Raw genomic sequence first — 11970 nt, forward strand, 5'->3', positions numbered from 1 at the left:
GACGTCCTATTTTCTTAATCTTGAAAATAAAAATCTTATCTCAAAGATTAAAGCTGACAGTGCAAGTTAAAAAGCATCCAATTGAGATTAAAAAAAAATAATACAAGTACAGATTTCCAAAAATCGTTTCCGAGACATTCCCCAGTTATGGTAGTGTCGTATCTAAGGACGGGCAGACATTTTTCTTTTTTGTTATGTGTGGATACAACCAGGCTGCCGCTGCTATAAAAGGAAGGTGCTTCGTCACACTTGCATTCACTCTAACCTCAGGTGTTCACGGTGACACACCAGTATCGCCTTCTATGCTACGTACACCACGTGACCTACAACTGTATTCGCGAACGACACCAAAAAGAAGAAGCACTTACCTGTAACCTGAGCAGGAAGATGGTCAGTGTCTCTCAATATTCTTTCAAATCTTGTTCAAAATAAAGTGTCCAAATAAATGCTGAAAAATGCATAACGAATTGATCCCAAATACTCTATCCATTTTCTCACGTGTTTTTCGTGGGTGCATCCATTTTGATAAACTGCGAGCAGTCCGAGGAGTTCCGATTTGTACTCGCGTCAACACTAATACTCGGAACTCCTCGGATGTATTCCAATTGTCTTCACTAGGATTTGGACCCGAATTCTAACATTTCAAATATATTGGAAGATTTTAGATTTTTAACCAAAATAGTAATAACTAAATATTTTAAAACTGAAATAGGGTTAAAATAGGATTTTGTTTGATTTTGATCAAATATCTAATAAAAACTCAATTTGCAAAACGTTTCAGAAATTTCAATTATTAAAAGTTACATGTACACAGACTTTTACTGTACCTGTTTATAATTTTTGTGCAGGCAACAAATTCTACAGTTGAGCCATGCTGCAAATGCAGAAACCAAGGCAAATGCAAAAGCTGTGTCTGTGCCAGAACTGGGTGCAGTTCTAACTGCCTAAATCCTAACTGCCAATATAAGCATGTGGTAGGTATTCTAACAAAATGCACTATCAGCAGTGCTAGCGGTTATTCTTGGAAAATAATCATATACACTGTTTTCAACATTCAAATTAAATTATTATTTTGGCGCTGCAGTTTGTAAATGAAAAGCAAGTCAATTGATGGAAGTTAAAATGTATGTAATCATGTTTGATCATGTATAGTCAATTTCTGAAAACTGTTACTTCAATATATCCAGTTTCAAACTAGAAATGTATGTATGCAGTTGCTGGAAACAAAACAAAAACACAGAAATGTTTTAAACAATTTTATATACATATAGTTATGTATACTTATAGACAGTATCAAGAACGAGGATTCAAAACCATCCATATGCTGCCACTAGCTCCCGCAATCGGAGCCCGAATCTGCCACAGCCATCATCTGTTGAACATCAACCATCACCAAATGCAGCATTGGACACCAGACTAGCTCCTGTTATACAAGAAGAAGATGCCATGAGACATTTTTTAAGAGTGAGCACAAACATATTCATCAAATAATTTCACTACTTTACCAATGTGCTGAATGTTTTACTTGAAATAAACTAGTAATGTTTGTAAGACATAAATGTCCTCACCTCCACATGTAGTTCATTTGTTTACATGCAGTACATCAAAGAACATTTCCTTTCATTTTCTATATGTTTTAAAAACAACAATATTTTTCATTCTTCTAGAATTCATTCCAAACCATGAACCCTGACCAAATGAGGCAGACATTAAATACCATGGCTGAAACTATCCCCAGAGATGTGTGGCAGGTCCTGTCAAGAGGCATACATGGGACAGTGGGACCCAATGTACCATGGTGCATTTGTGGTAATTGTCAAGACATGGGACAGAGGCGGCAAAACATTTGTTGTGGGCAGACAACATGTATTACATCGCACAGAACCTTTTTTAACATTTGTGCTCGGGTAGATGTTTTGGAGGTGGCTAATATTTTGAACTGGGCTTTTCAGTTCAATGATGAGCCCTCTTTTTCAAACAGCACTTTCCGCAGCCAAGCATACCGCAACTTTGTTTTGTGGCAGTGGGGAAGACTCGGGGCTGGCAACAGGAGGGTTATTTCCTCCTGTGCTGTACTTTCCATCAGACGAGGTTTTCCAAACCCTGATGGACAGTACACTGGTTACCAGTCTTCTGAAGAGTTGTAGCTTGTTTGCGGAAAATGCTGTTTGAAAATGACAATTGTAATCCAATTTTATGCTAGCTAGCGATTCCATAGTAATACCTAGGTATATATGTATAAATCATGGAATAAATAATTACCTTCACATCTTTGTTGTCTTGTGTGAAATATTTCCTGTGATCCTGGATTGGCAGCGTTTGATAAGTTGGGGGCCAACACATCTAACTCTTGGGCAGTTTTTGAGAGTGATGCATTGGTGACTCCATATGTTGCCCTCATGCACTCCACCAGCAGATCTAAAATCAGTTTTTACTTGTATAGTACTTTGGAAGAAGTTTAATAGCTTATGGAATATAATAAAACTATGCAATATCAACAAGAGATCCCAAAGGGATCTTGGTGCCCATCATTGTATGATCTATATTAGTCCAATGAAAGACTGATCTTTTCTCTGCTTTTCTCTTCTTTCAACCTACTTTAATATTAGGAAATTATGTAAAATTATTAAGTGTGATTGAAATTATATCAGTAACAAACTTCAATTGTCAAAATTCAAGATGGCGGCCTATTGGCCATCTTGTTTTCCGATCAGTCCCAAAATGTAATGATGGTGGGCTGAAAATTTAATTCTAAACAAAAAACAAAACATATACTAGTGATCCAGCACTTATTCTGGCAACATACTGTAAATATATTTAAGAAAACAGTTCTAATTACCATAAAGTAAAGTTTTCTTTTGGTAAATACCTTCGATGTAAAGAAATTCTTTAGGCGTTAGTCGTTGAAAAGCAACCCACTGCTTTGTGCGCCTGGAAACTTGCCCTTGGATAGATGGTTGTCCATCCTGGCGGTTGGCAGGTGCACGGCTCTGGTGTTCATTGTGATCAAGAACAGCCAACTGGTTTCTACACATGTAGCTATCGTAGGAGAATTTCAACCGCTTAGGGCAATACCTGAGAAGTGTATGCGAATTGAAATTCTCCACTCTCCCTGTGTGCCTATTAGTTGCATAGTACTTCAAGCTGCCGAGCAATATTCGGTTGGTTACAAATGATCTGTGAGATAAAAATGCTTACATCTGAGAAATATATCAAATCATTACAATGTATGCAAAAAACGAAAACAATATTCATTTCTAATATAAAAAAAATACTAAATGTGAATTACTTTTTTGTTTTAAACCGATAAGGTTTATATACTTATGTATAAAATACTTTTATGTCTTTCCCTGTTTACTAACAACTTTCAAGTCTCACGATATTCAATGAAATAGTATAAATTATATTGAATTAATATTTTTCATATAACAGGGATGAGGTGACTGATGTTCCCAAATTTATACTTACTTAACAATTGTATAGGCATTCGAGTCAATTGTCAACCATTCCTTGCCCTCTGGAACAGAAAGAGGACCATGTGGGCATTCATACATTATTGACCTATGCACATTGGTAATATGTCTCAGTATGAATAACCACATAGTTCTCAGTCTTTCTTTATTCCCCCTACAGTTCGCAGAGCACCACCAGAAATGGTTGACAATTGACTTAATCCATGGAAGAACATCTCGTCCGCTCACTTTCCTGCCAGCCTCTCCCAATACCTGTAATATTTTCTTAGCTTTATGCCAAACATCGAGGCTATGGCTGATGTTCCCATATTTGGATTGTTCTGTAAAAAAAACCCACCATAACACATTTTGATATATGCATAGGATTTTTGAAGGGATTTCAATTTATTCATATTTATATTTGCCACTGAATTAACCAAGGACAATAACTCTTACAACAGCAACAAACCAGAACACAATAGCAAGGGCAATAACTCTTACAACATCAAACATGCTTGTTTTTGTAAACAAAATCGTGTATTATTGTGTGCATGCATGACTTACCAAATTAAGATATAATCGCTCTACTAGCATCGGTCACCACCTCTACCACATTCAAACCATTCGTCTGGAGATAGGCCATTCCTCTGGAAATGATGAAAGATTCCAGTTTGTTGGAATTTCTGCCAACTTCCCTTGAATCCCCTATTTCCATATGGATTATATCCCCGCTTATGTACTCCATGAATATGGCAGTTGCTTTATTGGCAGAAAAACCTGAAAATACAAAGATGAAAACAATCTGTTCAAAAGTACAATGATTATGAAAATTCAGTTTTCATCCCAAAATAATGAGAAACAAATTCTCCAAAAAATAGTTACAGTGTAACTGTTCAATTTGATAGTATCAGTAACCTTGCGCTCCGTAAATCCAAGTTAAAATGTTAAAAATTATAAGAAAACAACAAATACACACAACATCAAAAAATCATTATATTTACAGAGTAAACATACCTGGCGTATCATATCTGACGTCAATAGCAACACATACGCTCCTGTCCCTATACTTGTCAAGCATTCCTCTCATTTTTGTACGATAACAGTTTGAAATACAGTTTCTGTATATTCTCTGGTATCTGAAAATAAAGGAAGTATTAGTAAAGCATTGGAAAAATATCATAATCATGCTGTTCTTATCAAGATGATATCAAAAAGGTAGGAGATTATAAGTATGCTTTATTTTACTGTAGAGCATTCATTTGTCCTTGATGAGTTACTAAAATTATTGAAAATGTAATGACATGGTTGAAATACATTAGATGGTCTTCTTTGGTATAGATTATTACCGAAAAAAGTTTGATGCTGAGCCAATTGCAATATTTGCAAATTGAAATGCCTGAGCAAATGGGAACCATGTCAGCCCTGAAAGTAGTACAGCCATCTGTAACATGATCTGGATTGCACTCTTGCCTCCATAAAATTCTGTAGAGACCCATCTGTGTGGATGTCCAACCTAATGAAAATACAAAATTATGAAGTTTGAAGTTCATTGCAGAATGTAAAATTAATAAGATCGCAAATGATTAAATTTGTGTACACATGGGCTAGCTAATTAATACATGTATTTGTCAAAAGGGAATTTGTTATACATGTATTCATGTTTCCCAACCTTGTGTATCATTGTAGATAAAAATGTACCTGGCAACGGAGCCTTGTGTTCAAAATTTACTTTAGATAACAGACAAGTATTGTGATTCATTTATATCACTATTGTGTATTGAGCATTGAAATATGCAGATATGTATATACATTTAGGTGTGTGAAGTGTTATAAGAATATAATGAAATCATACATGTTCAGTTTCACATGCATGCATTATCATAATTTTTATTTTTGCCATTTGTTTTCCTCACCATGCAAGAATACTCGTAGTGAACAGCTGCAGCAACATTTCTCCCCTTTCTTACAGAACCAGGATTAATGGATTCACCACAATGACATCGTTGGTTTTGTATCAGTTGTAGCAGCTTACTCTCACTGACGATGAACTTTTTATCTCTTGACAGATTATGTTCCTCTGACCTGTTAATTATTAGAAGACTATTATACAGTAATACTGAAGAATAAACGGTAAATAATCAAATAACACCTTTCAGGATGAGCGCCTGCCCAGGAGTGTAGAAAAGTATATACATAATGTATATGCTGATGATTTGCAGTTAGCACATTACGTATACACGTACATTATATTAGTGTACATGTACAACTACGTACATGCTGACTATAGAACATAAAGAATAGTTTACCTGCATATCACTGACAAGTGTTTCAATGTAGATTCATTACATCAATCGATCATATCCATAACGTAAAAGTCTTGTTAAATTAATAACCAACTTTTACACACACATACCTGTCAAATGTTGGGATAGGGTCGTCGTCGTCGATTTCCTCCTCCTCCTCCTCACCATGTTCGGAATCGGTGTCGTCTTCCATGACCATGTCAATACCGAAGATATCCTCAACCATTTCCTGATCATCCCCTGCCTCGTCATCCTGGATGCTATCGTCGATCAAATCCTGTTGGTTTAAAATAACAAAATAAAATATTATTTGCAATATATATCTACGCGTGTGTGCAATGAAACACAAATAAATGTGTTAAATTCTCTCCCCTGCCTGGTCAACGATATTTACAACATAACAACTGTATGCCCGTAACAATTTATTGTATAACACATTAGAAGGCGTCAGCCAGTTAGGGTGCCATGCTCCACTTTACTTAAATGTCTCTGGTATGCAAATGGCATAAGCAAGGCAACCCCAAAAGGAAATACACCTCTAGCACTACATGCAAGCTTGTTATCGAACACACAGCTTTAAGCATCTACATGATCAAACTCAAATAAATGAAGATCAATTTAAACAAAGCTCAATTAAACAAAACTCAAATTAAACATAGCTCAAATTAAACATAGCTCAAATTAAACATAGCTCAAATCAAACAAAGCTCAAATTAAGCAAATTAATAATACTTATGAATAAGCATGTTAATAAGCAAACATATTAAACACAAATACAAGCAGTTTGAGGGGCCGCATGGGGTCCTATCTATGACCAGGGAGGGAGGGAGGGAAAACAAAGTTGACACGCAAGCCAAAGTATCTCGAATGAATAAAACTTCTGTGATTCAAACCTAAACCGGGACCTAGGGGACCCTGGGTAAATCGGGGATTGGACGGAGGCCGTGAGTACCAGCTTACTTCACTGACCAATCATTGGACCCACAGGGACACACCCCTCACAGGCCCAGGCAAACGGGAAAACAATTAGCCATTTTACATTAAAATTTTACAATTCTCTCCCCTGCCTGGTCAACGATATTTACAACATAACAACTGTATGCCCGTAACAATTTATTGTATAACACATTAGAAGGCGTCAGCCAGTTAGGGTGCCATGCTCCACTTTACTTAAATGTCTCTGGTATGCAAATGGCATAAGCAAGGCAACCCCAAAAGGAAATACACCTCTAGCACTACATGCAAGCTTGTTATCGAACACACAGCTTTAAGCATCTACATGATCAAACTCAAATAAATGAAGATCAATTTAAACAAAGCTCAATTAAACAAAACTCAAATTAAACATAGCTCAAATTAAACATAGCTCAAATTAAACATAGCTCAAATCAAACAAAGCTCAAATTAAGCAAATTAATAATACTTATGAATAAGCATGTTAATAAGCAAACATATTAAACACAAATACAAGCAGTTTGAGGGGCCGCCAAGCCTCCGGCCACCAAGCCCGAAAAAACTGCGGGAGGCTGATAACTTGGTTAATGATGCAATGCTAAAATTGCATCTCTCATGTTTCTGCAAACCTGAAGCCTATCCTCTAAGGAAAAACTGATATACGTTTTGTAGGCGTCGCTGGCCCAATCCCCCTGCACCTGAATTAACTCCCCTGGAATCCCCAAAGAAAAGGCCCAAGTGGCCCCTCCCCTGCGAAAACTATGCGAAGAGAACGAGGCAGCATCTAGGCCTACACTATGAATAAGTTCCCGTAGCCTCTGCTGAAATTGTGGGTAACAAAAGGGGACAATTTTCTTTCCTGTAGTCTTAAGGAAGGCTGGGGCCCTGGGACGTGCAGGGTTTAGATCAGTCATGCGAACAAAGGCATGTAAAGGACAAAGTGGGGACCCAGGAATGGCCACCAGAGGGGAACGCACGATCCGATGTCCGAATTGATTGGTCTTAGACCACTTTACGACAACCAAGAGGACCCCATCCTCTACTAAAATATCCTGTCGTAAAAGATGTTTACTAGGGTCAAATTTGTGACTACTATTAGGCATTAAATTAGACTTCCGCAGCATGAGATAGAAACTGAATAAAAACATACACCACAGAGTGGTGTCCTCTGGATCATCATGATCTAGTCGCTGATGTATCTTACCGAGAATCTGAGGGGTGATAGGTTTCGCTTGAGAGGGACAATGTGGGTTCAACCTCGACAAACCTTTCAAAACTAAGTTCAGTTCATATTGTCTAATGTCATACTTTAAGTTTAGCAACATGTGAAGAGTTTTGACTCCCGCTATATAGTTGCGAATAGAATCGACACTGATGAAAGTCCGACTTAAAAACTGAGCGTAAAGGCATATAATCTCCGTGCTTACCGGCAACGGCTGTTTCCGGAACGCTTCGCAAAACAGAAAATAAGCTTTCCATTGTGTACGGAAATTTCTATAAGTACCCTCAGCGAAGGCTGCTCTAGCGGACACCTTGAGATCTTTCCTAAGCTGTGACCAGGCAGTGTCTGGAAGGATGAAACAGGAGTCATGAAGCCTGATATCGCTAAAATTTACCTTATAAACTAGGAAAAGATACACTGCTATGTATATAGTGTCAACATATGTACAAAACTGAAGAAAAGGGTAAACCACCAAGAGAGGGATACATCACTATATATATACCCTGTCTCAACTACTATGTGTAGATAATCTACCAAGAGTGGGAGAAGGAGAACATGCTAGAGGGTACTACCTCCTCTACCAGGTCAACTTCCTTGGTCAAACGGATGAACTCCTGCTGGTGTATAACATCTAAATGCCACCTGGATAAATGGTCTGGTAGTCGATTTTGAATTCCAGAGATGTGTTGCGCCCTGATCTCAAATTCAAAACTAGCAGCAAAGTAACATATCTCTCTGAGACAGCTCTGCATAAATTGAATTCTGGACCTACCTGAGTTGAGGACCGATACCGTGGCTTCGTTGTCACATAGTATGACAATTCTCTTACCTTTAAAGGCACTGGCCCAGAGTTTTATACTCACCATAACTGTTAACAACTCTAGGATGTTTATACATGGGGACAGTTGAAGGATGGTGTCTGGGAACTCTGTATGAAAGTATCTACCCATGAAGTAGCCTCCCCCGCCTGTGAGACAAGCATCTGAGGCAAACTCAGTGTCTGGAGTGGACCATTGTTCCAGAAACATAATGGACACACCGTTATACTGTGCCAGAAAAATGTGCCACCACAATATGTCCTTTCTCACCTCTTCTGAAATACTCCAGGAACGATGACTGTCCTGACCAATCGACCGGAGCCAGTTCAATATACGGCTAACAAAAAGTCGACCTGGACGAACACAGGCAGCGACAAACTGTAATTTTCCCAGCAGGGATTGAATCTCCTTTAAGGAGGCCCTTTCCTTTTTCAACCAGGTTAAGATTCCTATTTCCTGCAACCTAAAATCAGGGACCTCTAAGACCATCCTGACTGTGTCAAACAAGACACCCAAAAAAACCATACGAGTGGCAGGAGGCTCTGCCTTCTTCTCCGATTCGATAAAGCCACAATCAGAGAGAAGGGAACCAAGTCTCCAGAAAGCCAAATCTGCCATGTCCGGGCACTCAGCCCCTGCAAAATCATCTAGATAATTGAGGACCAGAAAACCGTCCTGCAGCATTAAGAACGAAATCAGACTTGTGACTCTTTGACAAATGTACGCTGCCGAACGCAAACCCATAGATAAGACCCGATCAAAATACATCTTACCTTCCCAAGAGAAACCTAAAAAACGAATATCTCCCGGGTCGATGGGAATTTGTCTGTAAGCCTTCCTAAGGTCTCTCTTGAAAAGACAACAACCCCTCCCTTTCTCCTTGATAATCTCTACCAGGTCATCTACCCTGGGGTATGACAATGAGATGGGGTCCCCTAAATATGAAGTCTTGGGGATACAACTATTTACTGACTTAGAGTCCGGAAAGCTCAAATCCAAAATTATGCGTCTTTCCTCAGAATCCCTCTTTGGAACTGAGTTTAAGGGGGAAATCACCATGGGTAAGGAAAACGGATTTTCCTCAAATGGACCTAACACCGACTCATTTGCCAACTCAATACGTAAATACTCACTTATTTCCTGAGGAAAGTCTGTAGCTCCTTTGTGATTTCTGTACTTGATAGAAGAACTTACCTCTGAAGTAGCCTCCTGGCGATGAATTAAGAGGTGGTTGTCTAACCCTATGGGAAAACCAAACTCTAAAAATTTTAAAACCTCTAGATCCGAGTACAACTCTAACCTGTCTTTCATATATCTGATGTTAAAATTTGACTTAACAGGGGTCCTTTGGGTATTAAAATTAAAGCAGGATTGAACCTGTAAATTTCTAACAGTTTCTTCGGGTACCTCAGAAACTATATCATCTACAGCGTCTATAGGTATATGTCTATAATCAATATCTTGGCCACCCGATACAAACAAATTACCTCCAAATTCAAAAGGCACATACTCGGGTTCTATAATTGAGGTGTCTGGATCTATCTCAATACCTACAGACGGGACGGTTAGTCACAAGGCATTTGGACATGTCTCTGCTGATTCAGGATGTTGTCTTTTTACCCCATCTTTTTTCCAACATGTGGCACAGATATGTAGCAAATGCCTTTTGACACCCCGTATGTCGCCATCATGATCCTCTCTTTCGCTACAACGATTTTTCTGAAACATTACACAAAACCAAACTCTCCCAGAGTCCGACTGAATCGGACCACTATTTCTGGGTTTCTCATTTTTTTGCATCAACACATGTTTCGCCAAAATTGGGACTTCAATACTTGAGGGATCATCTGACCATGATCTCTCACCCAACTCTATCTTGCGAAGCCATGCCGCATACCATGCAAGCAAGGCTTTCCATTCATAAATATTGCTATAATACACAATTTTCTGAAGGAATACTGTCCTTCCTTCCTTCTCTGACGCAGAGCTCGTCTTGGAAATTATCTCAAGCTCTCCCGCCACAAATAATTTAAAGGTGAGATCTTGAAACTGGGGATTCTTACTTACATATTCGTATTGAAGAAAGTGGTGGGGATAAGCTTGAGGGAATTTCACGACGTCTCCAGCTTTAGCTTTCAAACCAGATCTGAGTTTTTCACCCTTACGTGCTCGTTTAAAGCTATTGTAGGAAGCCGATGAGGCGACTGATAGAGTGTCAGAGTCAGTATCACTACCGGAAAATTCCGGCAACACCCTGGACATCTTCTTGCTCGATCTGCTGACCAGCTGGTCCATTTTTCTCAGTTTAATCAAGTCTATGTCGTTAGGCATACCTGAACCAAGGCCAGTCGCTGCTGATTGAGGCTGATCCTGCTGGATGTCATCTAACTGCCTCTGAAGATCATCCCGCTTCTTCCTTCTGTCCTTTAATGCACTGTTCAATCTGGCCGACTCCAGTTTTTTCTCTAACAGCGCGATCTCCCGGTCTGCCTCCTCAAGGCGCTTGTCCACATCACTAACCAAAGGAGACTCGATGCAAACGTTCTCTAGACTGCGATTAGCCCGGGGCGTGACAGATTTACCCCCTTCAGCCATTCCTGCACACGAAGCGAAAAATAGGTCCTCTTGATTTGCAATGTTTATAGACAGTTCTTGAGGGTTCGTTTCAGATATATCGGACACACTACTGTTCCAATTCCCTTCGTGTAAGGATCGATAATCAATTCGGGATTTGGTTCTACGATTTCTCTGCATGACCCAATCAAGTTCATTCACCATTCACCGGCCATATTAACAAGTGCGTAAATCGATGTTCCCAACACAAATCGGATCGTTGGACTCGTAGCTCGGAGTTCCCAACACAATGGGAAATAAATCGAGAGTTCGTAATTATACAGCTTAATCAGGTTTCGTGTCGTGATTGATACCATCGTAATGAAAGTTCGGTCGTATGTGCCCGACTTAGGCTCCGAACTTCCGACTTGACGTGACAAAAAACAAAGTTGACACGCAAGCCAAAGTATCTCGAATGAATAAAACTTCTGTGATTCAAACCTAAACCGGGACCTAGGGGACCCTGGGTAAATCGGGGATTGGACGGAGGCCGTGAGTACCAGCTTACTTCACTGACCAATCATTGGACCCACAGGGACACACCCCTCACAGGCCCAGGCAAACGGGAAAACAATTAGCCATTTTACATTAAAATTTTACCATTGCAC

General features: G+C 39.2%; 1 protein-coding gene and 1 pseudogene across 1 annotated transcript; both read right to left on the reverse strand.

Annotated features, from left to right (window-relative positions):
* Window positions 1–1300: 1300 nt before the first annotated feature.
* Window positions 1301–6109, reverse strand: LOC117318633 (annotated as a pseudogene).
* Window positions 6110–6795: 686 nt separating this feature from the next.
* On the reverse strand, window positions 6796–11660 carry LOC117318630. Its single transcript, XM_033873593.1, has 2 exons — window positions 11083–11660; window positions 6796–8276 (listed from the first exon to the last, which is right to left on the reverse strand). The coding sequence occupies exons 1-2, from the start codon at window positions 11525–11527 to the stop codon at window positions 7294–7296; spliced, it is 1428 nt and encodes a 475-aa protein (XP_033729484.1). The 5' UTR covers window positions 11528–11660; the 3' UTR covers window positions 6796–7293.
* Window positions 11661–11970: the final 310 nt, after the last annotated feature.

Source organism: Pecten maximus, unplaced genomic scaffold (genome assembly GCF_902652985.1).
Source record: "Pecten maximus unplaced genomic scaffold, xPecMax1.1, whole genome shotgun sequence".
NCBI lineage: Eukaryota > Metazoa > Mollusca > Bivalvia > Pectinida > Pectinidae > Pecten > Pecten maximus.